General features: G+C 44.1%; 1 protein-coding gene across 16 annotated transcripts in view; it reads left to right on the top strand.

The window, feature by feature from the left end:
* Window positions 1-14,404, top strand: part of DYSF (dysferlin) — a 406,918-nt gene that overhangs the window by 128,304 nt on the left and 264,210 nt on the right. For all 16 annotated transcript variants that reach the window (XM_075573113.1, XM_075573169.1, XM_075573215.1 and 13 more), the window contains exons 11-16: window positions 289-404; window positions 3,366-3,492; window positions 5,606-5,709; window positions 8,575-8,643; window positions 8,746-8,789; window positions 13,163-13,245. In XM_075573113.1, coding sequence (XP_075429228.1) covers window positions 289-404; window positions 3,366-3,492; window positions 5,606-5,709; window positions 8,575-8,643; window positions 8,746-8,789; window positions 13,163-13,245 — 543 coding nt within the window. The remainder of the gene's footprint in view (window positions 1-288; window positions 405-3,365; window positions 3,493-5,605; window positions 5,710-8,574; window positions 8,644-8,745; window positions 8,790-13,162; window positions 13,246-14,404) is intronic.

Here is a 14,404-nt window from a genome sequence, read left to right on the forward strand (position 1 = left end):
AATATGCCCCTGTCCTTAGGTCACTTGCGTCCTGGGTATCACTGCCCCTTCCATGTACTGCACGGGGTCCACGTGGGGTGCACGGGGTCCACGTGGGGTGCACGGGGTCCACGTGTGGTGAACGGGTTCATTATTTTCTAAATGGACCACAGTTTTTTTTCTTTTCTTATTTAACTGTTTATTTGGAACATTTCCATCAATGATAAAGATGAATGGGGAAGGATGCAAAAAAAAATAATAATAGGGGACGAGGGACACGGTTTTGAAATGAATATACTTCTTTTTCAGAACACGTCTTCCTGAGAAAGTGGCTGCTCCTGTCTGACCCAGAGGATTTTGCAGCTGGGGCTAAAGGTTACTTGAAGGTCAGCCTGTTTGTGCTGGCAGCTGGGGACGAATGTCCGGTGAGTGTCCGGTCACTGTGTCTCTGCTAGTAACACAGATCAATCAATAAACCAGCAGCTTCAAGTGGCTTCACCTCTTGGGTGACGTGTGACGTACAAACGGATGTGAGGTAACGGCATCACCGTTTAGATGCAAGTTTCTTGGGGAGCAGGAGGTCCCCGAAGCTCAAATTAATGTTGGTTCAGCTCAGGAGACCCCGTGCTTCTCACCTAAAGGGAAGCCATGTATTTTTTGAAAGGTTAAATCTCCTTTAATACAAATGCAACCCTACTTTTTGCGCGACCTTCCATTGAGATATCACTGATGGTGTCTACATTTTTGGACAAGTAACAGTATTCATAGCACTGGCTCATATGAATATTTTGATATACACAGTCTGATTAGCGTAACGTTTTAATTACAACTTCTTGTTTACATTAATAATTAAAAAAAAAAAGAAAAGGTTTAGAATTAGTTTTATGTATTTACTTCACCTTATCTTTTCCTCACCTGGAAATACTTTACTGTCTACTAAATGATAAGGATTTATTGTAAAATTGCAGTAGTCAGATAGTATCTGTCGGCAACCTTCTGCACGCCGGACACCTCCCACCTCCAAGTCACTAGGTGGGAAGGCGCCTTCCTGTGCGGGAAGGCGTTATATAGCAGGAGGCTGGTCAGTAAATTTCGCCTTGGGTCCGTATTTACTAAGCCGGGTAATATCACCAGTGTTCGACAAATCCATTCACCTACAGGCCCGTGGCGACCTCCTCATAGCCACCCAAGCAGGGCGGGATTGGGGACGGGAATGGGTGGCGAGTAGATTTTTTGGTTCGGCGGGTAGATTTTTGGGTGATTTGTCAACCACTGAATATCACTATACATCATACAGCCCATTCAAGGCGCCAGGAGCCTGGTGTAAATATGGCCCCTCTTGGTCCATTCGCTTCAGTCGACTACAAGGTGCCTTTTGGCATTGGAATGTGTCTTATAGCCAAGCATTGTGTCGTAAATATGGCCCGATGTCCCATAATACTAAGCAGTCTTCTGCCAGAAGGTATCTTCCAGCCTACTCAAGTCAGGTCATGGAAGGTGCCTGCCAGCACCAGGTGTCCTAGTAAATATGGGCCTTTTTTTACCTACAGTGTATGAAAAGGGTTCAGGACCATATTTACTAAGGCGTGCTACTCCTCAACAAACCTTCTGGAACATACCTAGGGGCATATTTACTGAAGCCTCCCGGCTGCAAAACCAGTACAAAAAAACAGCCGTATTCATCAGAGAAATGGATTCCCACAGAAAGCGATGGGCCTTGGTTAAATCTGGTGTCATTCTTTTGCGCACATTTTGCCGCAGTTGTGCAGCCGGGACACTGCGGTAAATAACCCCCATATTTTTCCGTGTGTAGGAAACAGGGGGTCTCCGGAGCTGAACCCTATTCATTTCATCTCTGGGGACCCCTGCTTACTAGAGAAGGTAACAAGACTCACTGTCGCCGGCGCCGTGGTTCAAGAAGCAAAAGTCAGTGGCGCCAGTGACAATGTCTGCCGCGATCGAGTTGTGGGGGGAGCATGGGGGGTCCATGCTTCCAAATGGGAGCCCCCCTACCCCGTCTGTTGCCCCCGATCGCCGCGGTCACCAGACAGTGGGTGGCAGTGGCAGCGAAGACACTTAGTCTGGCTACCTCTGTAAGTGGTGCCAATTCCAGTGAATGGGCCAAAAGGACAACTCAGTAAATATGCCCCCGGGACAGTAACCATTAGGCCACTCCTCGGCCCATTCTAATATAAGCTTCAAAATAAAGTGTTTGCTAGCAGGGCCGGTGTAAAGGTATCAGGCACAATAAGTGCTCCATCAGTCAGGCGCCCCATAAACAAGTTTTTAAAGGAATCTTTTGTATGTCATTGGACTTGCCCGACAGAATCCACTCTCTCTCTCCCCCCACCTCTCTCTCACCCACTCCTCTCTCTTCCCCCCACCTCTCTCTTTCCCACCCCACCCCTCTCACTCCATCTCCCCTCTCTCGCTTCCCCCCAATCCTCTCTCCCCCCCATTCCTCTCTCTCTCTCCCCCCACCCCTCTCTCACCCCCCTCTTACTCTGTTTTTCCACCACCCATCCACCTCCATTTTTGCACCTCCCCTCGCCCTTTCCCCGCTCCATTTTTTGCCCCCCCCCCTTTCTTTCTCACTTCGTTTTTGCACCCTTCCTGTTTTTATCCCCCCCTCCACTGACCTGAATAGCAGTTCCTGCTGCAGAGGAGCACGGCATAGGGAAGCAGCAAGCTCTGTTCCCGGCCTCTGCTGCTGCCCCCCAGCATAGTGACTGCCCCGGCCTCTGCTGCTGCCCCCCAGCATAGTGACTGCCCCAGCCTCTGCTGCTGCCTCCCAGCATAGTGACTGCCCCGGCCTCTGCTGCTGCCCCCCAGCATAGTGACTGCCCCGGCCCTGCTGGCTAGATTCAATCGCTCTTTTACTTGCCAATAATACAGAGACCATGTAATACAATCACAGAAGAGGCAGCAACAGTGCAGCAGGCATATTAGTTACAACTGGAGCATATATGTATCTGTTCTGTACAAGCTCTGGGAGAGGGAAGGTGCATTACTGGAGGCTCGTATAACAGTTCTTGATAGGTGGTGTTCAAAATATTATATACACAGTAGTGGCTCCAAAACTAATGCACATGGTCATGTATGAAGAATGACCATGTCGGTCTAGCCAGAGACAACGAACCTCAGATTCTACAGTAGGTAGTAAAGATGGCTGATGGCAGGAATAACTATACCCCTATATCTTTGCTTGCTAGTATTAGAATATGTTCTGCTGTAGTATTCAGAGTATTATTCTGAAATCAATAGCTAAACGGTTAAGTTCCCCATGAATAAACGTTCACCCATCACTTACTTTTGACGTAACAGTTGGTCCTGGAATTAATATGGCGCCCGCGGAGTAATGAGAATTGCTTTGCCTATTTCCACAGATGGAGAAGAAAGACGTCTCGGAAGACAAGGAGGATATAGAAGGGAATTTGCTTCGGCCGACTGGTGTATCACTCCGGGGGGCTCACCTCACGCTGAAGGTTTACCGAGCGGAAGATTTGCCGCAGAGTAGGTGTTTGGAGATAAAAGGCGATAACTGTGAAACCCAAACCTGGACCATGTCCTAGCCAGGAATAGTGATATATTCAGGGGACCATGGCCCATGTTTACTGAGCAGTGCTACGTCAAAGACACCTTCTGGGGACAGGGGACACCTTACAGCCCCATTGGTTTGAATTGGGGCCATGTTTACTTAACTGTTCCGGAAGGTGTGTTATGGAATAGCACCAGTTCGTAAATATAGACCTATATATCAGACGGACGGTTAGCATCATTAATACATCCTACTGTTATGTTGGGACATGTAAAGAGCTCTCTAGCTTCTTCTATCGCATTAACCACCCTTTAAATGACATGTATACAACCACCCCTTAGATGACATGCATATACCCACTCCTTAAATGACATGCATATACCCACCCCTTAGATGACATGCATGTAACCACCCCTTAAATGACATGCATATACCCACTCCTTAAATGACATGCATGTACCCACCCCTTAAATGACATGCATATACAGTAACAACCCTTAAAGTACACGTTCGTATAATTTAACTTTAATATCATGGAATTCATCGACAAATTATGAATACCTCTTGTGGGGTCTATATGACCAAAATTAATGGGTTGGAGTTTTACACAAAACACCCCCAAAAGGGCAGTCCCATTTAGCTAATAAAATAACATTGGAGGAACAGTTTAACAATGTAGTTAGCCTCAGTATGTAAATGTTCCAGAGATTCCCTGTCCGGAACTCTCTGTGTTAGACCCTCTTCTGTATCACACCCTACGGATTATTCACCTCTGACCTTCAGTGAGGTGGCCGTAACTTTGCCCATATTTGGAATTTTAGTAAGGCTGCTACACAGTTACTTTTCTTTTAATATACGCAGCCTTTGATTACCTTTACTGAAAACTAATTACCTAAGCTGCCGATCGATTAGTTCTCCCGTGATCGGTCAGCATAGATCCTGCTTCCCAGGGTTCACTAACTGCTTTTCAGTTTCAAATCAATCCTTCAGTCAGTGTAACTCAGCAGCTACAATGTATCCTTATATTACTAATGTAACATCTATTGTTACAGTTTGTAGCTCAAACTGCTGGGAATATTGGCAACAAATGATCACAAACAGAAAAGTGTTACAAAGATCTTGCACTGCTGGGGAGGTGGGATAAACCTGCTATAGAAATCAAAGGATGCTCCGTATATTAAAGGGACGAGAGAACGGGCTAATGATTACATTATGCAAGTTTCTATAAGAACAACCATTTAGTGGTCATAAATAATTAACATTGTAACACAACAGCACTGTACAGGCATACCCCGCATTAACGTACGCAATGGGACCGGAGCATGTATGTAAAGCGAAAATGTACTTAAAGTGAAGCACTACCCTTTTCCCACTTATTGATGCATGTTCTGTACTGCAATCGTCATATACGTGCATAACTGATGTAAATAATGCATGTGTAACAGGCTCTATAGTCTCCCCGCTTGCGCACAGCTTCGGTACAGGTAGGGAGCCGGTATTGCTGTTCAGAACGTGCTGACATGCGCATGCGTGACCTGGCGTTTGCCTATTGGGCGATATGTCCTTACTCGCGAGTGTACTTAAAGTGAGTGTCCTTAAACTGGGGTATGCCTGTACAACATTTACTTGAATATTTACTGTAGCTGGGCCAGCAGCATCTTCCTTATCCCCCGGTTTGCAGCACTGGGTCCTCATTGTAAATTGGAATGAAGCTCGGGTTCTTGGGAGAGAAAAAAACCTGTTTTGATTTTCTATTGAATCCTCCCAGTGAGCATTCCTGCCTGTAAAGGATTTATTCATTTCAGATATGTAGCGAAAGGAGAACATGCTGAGTCTCAACGTAATATTAATAACTTTTATTTCATGATCTCAGTAAAGATCCCATAGAAAACAGTTAGGGGTTTTTTTTTGGTGTGGATTTTGTTGCTCCAGTTTTGCTGCTTCAGCACACGACCCCCTAAGACGTCTGCCAAACCCAATGTCATCATTAAACCTACACGGGATGAGGAGTGAGGCCCTGAGTCTTGGCTGACTGAGGCTTATTCCGGCTTTAAAAGAATAGCTCAATACCACAGTCCTTTCTTCCAGTGGACGACGCTGTGCTAGATAACGTCAAGCAGATCTTTGGCTTTGACAGCAATAAGAAAAACCTGGTCGATCCGTTTGTGGAAATCGGTTTTGCCGGCAAAATGGTAAGTAAAAGTCTGCGTGATGGGCTGGTCTGTGTGCCTGAACATGGCTCTAATCCAGGGGTGCGCAAAGTGGGGGCCGCGGGATTTTCTAGGGGGGGCGCACCGGTTGGAGAGGCCCCGTGCTCTTCCCCCAAGGCATTAAATTAAATGCCGGGGGAGGCGCGAGGCCTCTGCAACTTCTCTTACTTGCTCTCTGCCGGTTCTTTGGCGAGGCGTCGCCATGACAACGTGGTGTCGTATGACGCCACCGAAGCCCGGGAGCATGTAGGGGGTACGCGAGCAGGGGGGGAAGCGCAGGTAGGGGGGGGGCAACTGAAAAGTGTGCGCACCCCTGCTCTAATCCGCCCTAAAAACTGGATGCTGAGATTATGTTTCATGTTTGCTAATCCGTCTTCTGCCGTCAGACACCTTCTGGGGCCTAGTAAACACGGCCTATACTTTTTAATAGACAGTTCCGTCATCAGCTTCGGAGAAGCGGTCACATGATCGCGAGTGCCGGAGGGATCCAAGGCACTGTAAGGGTTAAACTGTGAGAGCATTATTGGGGTAAAAACTACCCATTTTTGCGCATGTCGCCTCATTCGGAAGCACTTTTTGCATGTGCAAACCTTGGAAAAATCGGCTGTTTTGACGCATTTTGCAATTCTGCGCGTTCTGCAATTGATGTATATGCAAAATGCCATGCGCAGGCTGCTCATTAAGCAGGTCCCAGCCATGTATACGCAAAGTGGGGAGACAAGACGCACCCTGGGACCGTCACCCGGGAACCTGGCATCATTTTTATCTGCATATGTCCCAGGTATCTCAGGTGTGTCCCCAGGTGGGTTTCTCTCTCTCACACATAAGATGACAGAGATTGCCACAAACTCACACATTATCATTGGGACCCCTTTATTAACCTCTTTGCTGCCACAGCAATGCAGACCTCTCTGGCAGTGAACGGGACCATTATCCCTGCAAGTGAACGGAACAGCTAACAACTATAATTCCCACCACAAGGTGGTGCTCTTGTTTTGGATTATTCCAAGGCTGTTACTAAAACGCAAAATCAATTTGTGCCTCTGTTTTCCCTAACTTTCCACCACGGGTGTAATTCCTCTTAACTACCACTAGGATGAACGGTGGTATAAACCAATTTAATAGGGGTGGGATATGTGCAACTTGGACAAATAGCAGACAAATACTCCTGTGCAGTGTAGCTCGTGTATTTATTGCAAATAAAAATCCCCCTTGTGAGCATAGACACATGTCTCAAACAGGCCCAAAACCCTGCCTTTCCCCATTATCTCTTAGCATACTGTACAATGCTTCCACTGCACCGATGGATTCTGGGTAATGACATGCAAATGAGCACTTGCACATGCCTGACTTATTAGAAAGGAGGATACTGTATATTTGGGGAAACGTGCCATTGACCCTCCAGAGTTGGTACCTGTACCCCGACCAGGGTTTGACATTCTAAAGGCTGGTGTGGATTTATTTGGGGATGCGATCACTTATTCCTAACACAGAGGCGGCCAACTCCAGTCCTCAAGGGCCACCAACAGGTCAGGTGTTAAGGATGTCCCTGCTTCAGCACAGGTTGCTGCCAGAGTCACTCTACTCTTTCCTAGATCTGTCTCCGCGTCTCCCCTGCTGAAATCCCTCTCCTGGCTTCCGATCAAATCCCGCATCTCACACTCAATTCTTCTCCTCACTTTTAAAGCTTTACACTCTTCTGCTCCTCCTTACATCTCAGCCCTAATTTCTTGTTATGCACCATCCCGACTCTTGCGTTCTGCTCAATGATGTCTTCTTTCTACCCCCTTTGTATCTAAAGCCCTCTCCCACCTTAAACCTTTCTCACGGAATGCCCTTCCCCTCAATACCTGACTAGCACCCTCTCTATCCACCTTTAAGACCCATCTTAAGACACATTTGCTTAAAGAAGCATATGAATAGCACTGTGGATAATCCTGAACACATGATACATAAAGCTTGGCCCCCTGCAGACACACTTACCAGAACTCCCTCCTACTGTCTCTGTACGTTCTCCCTACCTACCAACTAGACTGTAAGCTCCTCGGGGCAGGGACTCCTCTTCCTTAATGTTACTTTTATGTCTGAAGCACTTATTCCCATGACCTGTTATTTATATTATCTGTTATTTATATGATTACCACATGTATTACTACTGTGAAGCGCTATGTACATTTATGGCGCTATATAAATAAAGACATACAATACAATACAATCAGCGGCTCAGCCAATGACTAGCGAGGAATTAACAGGACAGAGGGACATAAAGAACCCTTGTCGGCTGCATTTGGCCGTTTGTCACTAGTTTAGGAGCCCTGATTTAGTCTCATAAAGTCCATTTACAATTATTTATATTTAAATACATGTTCATATATATATATTTATATTAAAATACATATATGTTATATATATTTTACAGATACACATTCAGAGAACAAAATGTGCCTTAACCCTCGGAAAAAGCACAGGACAGCCCAATACACGTAAAATATTCAGCACCTGGCTTTTATTTATTTTCTGTATTTACATTTTTTTGCTTACAAATCATATTATACACATTGCATCAACACCATTATTTATTACTGAGGAAATAGCAGGCATCTTTTTTTTCATCTATTCCCCAAATCTTCAATACTTAAAACAAAAGAGAAGGTCCGAGTCACTTTTTAAAGCGACAACAACACAAAGAGTAATGAGTATTAGAGGTAAATGCCTTGCCACACAGGACACATCTGCACTTCATTGAGAAACACATGTTGCCAGCACTTAATGCATCCTTGGTACTGTACGCTGCTACTGTATGACTTGACCCTAGATGGCATGCCTGTGTTTCTGCCCATCTTACAGCTCTGCAGCAAAATCATGGAGAAGAATGCCAACCCTCAGTGGAATCAGAGCATCACGCTGCCCATCAGGGTGAGGATAACCCAGACAGAAACGGCGTTAATACACATCATGCCTGTGTGTAAATGATCTCTGTAAACCAGGCGTCTCTCTCTCTTTCTTCCCTCCCACCAGTTTCCGTCCATGTGCGAGAAGATGAGGATACGTGTCACCGACTGGTAAGTCTACGTAACCTGTACTGTACATAAATACCGTGTGTTAATACTCTACCGCAGGGGCGGCCAACTCCACTCCTCGAGGACCAGCAACAGGTCAGGTTTTAAGGATATCCCTGCTTCAGCACAGGTGGCTCAACCAGCACTAGCTTCAGCACAAGTAAGAGGAGCGGTGGTGAATACCGTGTAAAAAAGGAAAATGACATAGTGCAACAATTCCCAACCTCCTGGTTTCTTACAATATGGGATTGTGCTCCATATTAATTTGTTCTTACAGATTCAGTGGCCATAAGTGCAATGGTTGAACAAGGCGTTTTTACGGCAGGCGTCTGTCATGCACCTATCGGCTGAATTTGTAATCTCTATTTTTATCAGTATGTGGACTGTGCTCTGTGTGTCTGTGCAAAGTAGCATCAGTTAGTTGCAGGAGGTTCGCATGGGAAGATACAGGGAGTGTGTCATTGGTCAAAACCAAGTCATTGTTGAATCATTTCTAGAAACAGTCAGTGTGTTCATCTTTTAGAGACCATTGCGTCTCTCCACAGGCATTTTGTATTCCTCCCAGGGTAATCATCTTTCATCATGTATACATGTTACAGGGTTAGCGTTTTCGGTGCACTAACCACAGATAGTCAACTGGCCCCTTCACTTGCCCGTAACCTTCATTCTCCAACTATGATCGTCATTTCATTATACATGACAGCACAACGGTCAGGATGCCAGGGCTCAAGGGCTATCGACTCCATTAGCAATGTTTCATAATAAAAGGGGACCTGTGATCTTGGGTTTCTTCGTTTGCTCATGTCCTATCTCCTATATGCTTGCAGTGAAACAGAACTTCACGTTCTCCTCCAGCCTTAAAGCGTGGTCCTCTGTTCTGCAAAAATTGCTGCTCCTACAAACACTGTAGATCTTCCAAGACCACCCAGCGTTAGGTCCCGAGGAGTGAATTAAAACGCGAGATCTTGGAAGGGAAAGTTCATGGTTTGGGGACACTGCATGGTACCACCCGGTGTGTGTCCCCCGTTTTATATGACTAGAAGGTTGGACCTGTAAAAGGAATCACTTACAGAATGGAGCCTCCATTGGGATCTGGTCCCCAAGTTCTCCTTTTCTAAGCGCGCACAGGTGGCTAACCACTTGTTAAATGTGCTCACCCCGAGCTTTGTCAGCCCCGGTTTCCAAGTGATTTATTCACACACGATTTGGGCAGCTGTTAATAAAGACGACGCGGTGTGTGCGAGCCAACTCAATGAAATGTGGTAGACCACTTTAATACGGAGGAAAGAAATGACATACTGTATACATGCGTATGAGCGTATATCGCTTTCTGTTTATTTTTAGGCGCTTTGTTTTTTTTTCTTTCTTCCAATTTTAGTTTCAAACCACCTGAGTATTTCTAAATCGCCAAGAACTTTAAAGCAAAGTTATTAGAACATAATATATTGTATGCTGTATCAATTTATATATAGCAATAATCTAGAATTCAGATGTTCCTTAAACATTCAGTTCCATGGGGCGTCTTCAGCCCGTTCTCTTTTAATGGGCTGCTGATCTCTATGCTACTGAAGGGGTTAATGCTATGCTACTGAAGGGGTTAATGTTTTAACAGAATTAGAGTAAAATAAAGAATTGCCAATGTATCCTACTGATGGCACCTGTAGGGTCACAGCAGCTTTTCAATGTTTACAGGGGCCCCTCACAAATGCTCTAAAAATAATAAAACTGCAGTTGATCTGCTGGTGTCCTGTCCCCTCTCATTATAACTCTATAACATGCTGCTCCGCTGGAAACTCTTGTCTTTGCCAAACTGTGTGTACTTGGATTCAGAAACGGTGTCCTGCTATGGAATCACACACTGTGCGCCTTGTCACAAGTGTGACTGCAAGTTCAACTCTCAGGCCCAGATTCACTCTGGTCTGTAATTCCCCAGTTGTGATCTAGCTAAACTAAACATATTAGTTTCTTTGAGGAGGTACTGTAAGTAGGAATTTAGGGTAATGCAGTTGATGTGGTCTAGTTAGATTTTGCAAAGGCTTTTGATACGGTTAAACAAAAGAGGTTAGTGTACAAAACAAAGCAAATTGGACTCGGTAAGAATATTTGTGCCTTGATTGAAAACTGGTTGAAGGATACAGTAGACAACATGGAGTTGTCGCACATGAAACTTTTTCAAGTTCAGCTAAAGATGGGGATGGAGAACGTCAAGGATCACTACTGAGACCCCTGCTTCTTTTAACTTGTTTATTAAGGACTGTGAGGTTTTCATAGAGAGCAAAGTCTCCATCTTTGCTGATGACATTAGATTGAGTAAGGTATTAAAATCAGGACAGGATGTATTTTCTCTCCAAACTTTGTTTAATACAGATAAATGTTAGAATATGCATTTGGGAAACAAAAATAAACAGACGACTTACAAATGAAATGGAAAAAAATTAGGACAATCCTTGATGGAGAAGGATATAGGAGTGCTTGTAGACAGCAGGCTTAGCAATGGTGCCCAATGTAAGGAAGTAGCTGCAGAGAACAAAGAAGATCTTATCTTGCATTAAATGGGGTATTTATGGAAGGGAAGTAAACATAATTACTGTATGCCACTGTATAAAGCATTAGTAAGACCACACTTTGAATACAGAGTACAGTTTTGGTTACCACTCCATAAAAAATACATTATGGAACTAGAAAAAGTTCAGAGAAGAGCCAGCAAATTAATAAAGGGAGTGGAAAATCTGACTTGTGAGGAGAGGCTAGCTAAATTAGATTTATTTACATTAGAAAAGAGGCGTCTTAAGAGGGGATATGATAACTATATACAAATATATTCAGGGACAATACAAGGAGCTTTCAAAATAACTTTTAGAATATCTTTTTAGAAAGGTATACAGGGATATACCAAATAAGTAAACATGGGAAGGATGTTGATTCAGGGAGAAATCGGATTACTATAAATTGAGTCAGGAAGGAATTTACTTTTTCCCCTTATGATACATCATTGTCACTGTTTTTTTGTTTGGTTTTGTTTGCCTTCCTCTGGATCAAAATACTGGAAATACAAATATAGCATAGGTATCTGTCGTCTAAATTTAACACAGGTTGAACTCAATGGACATACAGTATGTCTTTTTTCAACCTCATCTACTATGTAACCGGAGAAAAAGGGATTAACAAGCGGTGCCAATTGTTCACTGTTTTTTAATAAAATTAGATTCACAGATGGATATTTTTAGGGATTTTGGACAGTTAAAAATTTGGCCGAATGCACCTCAATCCGCTGACATTTTTCCTTTGTGGGAATGTCATAGCATCCGCCCATGAGAAGTTCTGGGTGAATCGAATGTCACATCATTTGCAAACAAATGTGTAGACATTCTCATGCAAATACAGTAGTGGCGACCGGCAGAATTGCCAGCATTTGTTCAAAGGTACTGTAGGCGAATGTCTATTTTTTAGACATGATATTTACGGCTGAAAGGAACTCCCTGTGACGATGCTCGTCTCCGATCAGGAAGCGGACCTGCAGGGCTGAGGTAGGGATGCCAATTAACCGACCAGAGCCAAGGAGTCCTGTTAGAGTATCCGTTGTCAGTAAGCAGGCAAAGGGTCAGGGCAGGCGGCAGTTGTGCAGAATCTAGGTGGCAGGCAAAAGGTCAGGGCAGGCGGAAGGCAGCGAGGTCGGGGTCACGGTTTGGGGTCAGCAACAGGAATTCCAAATGAACAGGGAAGCCACAGGGATAGTCAAGCCACACGGAAGGCTCGGGAATCAGGAAGGCTCAAGAACTAGAGCCCAGGGTGGCCAGGAACACAACGAAAAGTATACAATGTTCAGGCAGGGGCTGGAAGTCACGGGCTGCTATTTAAGCCCTTGAACAGGTGCAGCCAATATAGCAGGCTGACAGTCATCAAAATGTCCACAGCAGCCAGGTAAGGGCAGGTTCCAGCCAAAGCCTGGACTGGTACCCCTACACTCTCACATCCGCAGTGAACTTGGATGTCAGTTCAAGATTCACCCATTTATAGTGCCAAGCTGTAAGGCATCCAGGCCCATGTTTACTAAACAATCTTTTACCTGTTGATTTCAGTAGGCTGTGCGGTGTCTTCCAGCACTAGAAGGTGCCCTGTGGCAGGAGACTGCTGAGTAAATATGGTCTCATATCTCATTCTCGTCAGCGGGGCATGAGGTGCCTTATGGCTTAGCATTGCTTATTCAATAAGGACCTTTATGTCTTTCCACTTTTTTTGCAGGATGTCCTGTAGCATCATTCAAATGTGGTTGCCAAGAGAACCTTACTTAGTTTTTTTTAATTGTCGTGGTGATGGCACACACAAGTTTGGCATGATCTTTATTCTTTTTGATAATTTTATTCTTATGACTTCAGGGATCGTCTCACCCACAATGACATCATTGGTACCACCTACTTGAGTATGTCGAAGATCTCAGCTCCCGGAGGTGAACTTGAAGGTAGGAACACATCTTGTTTAAATGAAGCGCTTTCAGGATTTTCCTTGGTTTTTGGTGCCTGGCTTCTGGTCGTGCTGGTGTTTTGGTGAAATAACAACTGCAACACTTGGTGCTAAATTCATGTCGTGGTGAGCATGGGGCTCCATAGCTAGTGCCTGGAATTGGAATGTGCATGTACAACCTTGACTGCACGTTATACTTACAGTAACTTTAGGTTTAATTCAATGTTTAATGGTAAAAATGTAAAAAACCTTACTGTACTGTAGTGCCAGGTTTAGGAAGTAATTTAAGAAAAATAAGCTTCTATTCTGCATACTTTTCTAGTTTACTTGTATCTATTTTGTATATTTGTTATTTTGCAGCAGGTTATTGTAGTTGGCTAGACCTAATAATAATAATACATATTTTATTTGATAAACAGGAGTTAAACAAGGAGGTAATTTCACTTTCCCAAGGTCATAAGAATCTGAAGCAATTAATCAAGACTAATGAGTAGTTGTAAAGTTTATTTGTTAATGTACTGTAGGGCAGAGGTGCGCAAACTGGGGGGGGGGGGGGTCGGGTGCAACATTTTCTGGGGGGAGGGCGCGGAGCTTACAGAGGCCCCACGCTCTTCCCCCAAAGCATTTAGATTAAGGGGGTTGGGGGGAGAGCAGGCAGGGTGGCGCAGACGGAAAAGTTTGTGCACCCCTGCAGAAGGAGATAAGAATTCAGGCTGGCTCGGAATAATACTCAATATATATATATATATATATATATATATATATATATATATATATATATATATATATATATATATATATATATATAAAATCTGACTTGGACTGATCTGTAACATAAACAGTGAAAAATGAACAAGATAACACAATACATTTTTCTTTAACTTCTGGTACTTTTCTGGTTGTTAAAAGTTATTAAAAGGACTGTCTTTTTGTTAATAGATCGGGTTGGGTACAAGTAGAAAAGGCATGGGGATGTTTTAGATTAGTTTGTTATTCCCTCCCCCCCCTGTGGTCTTAGCTGATTCTTAGCAAAAAGGGTGTCAGAAGTAGGATTATTCTAAGAAAACAACATGTAAAGGGGAATGCGTAATAACTAATCTCCTACACTGCCATTGTATGGTTCTGGCAGCGTCTGGAAGTATCTCTTACATTTTGTT

Source organism: Ascaphus truei, chromosome 1 (assembly GCF_040206685.1).
Source record: "Ascaphus truei isolate aAscTru1 chromosome 1, aAscTru1.hap1, whole genome shotgun sequence".
NCBI classification, from domain to species: Eukaryota; Metazoa; Chordata; class Amphibia; order Anura; family Ascaphidae; genus Ascaphus; species Ascaphus truei.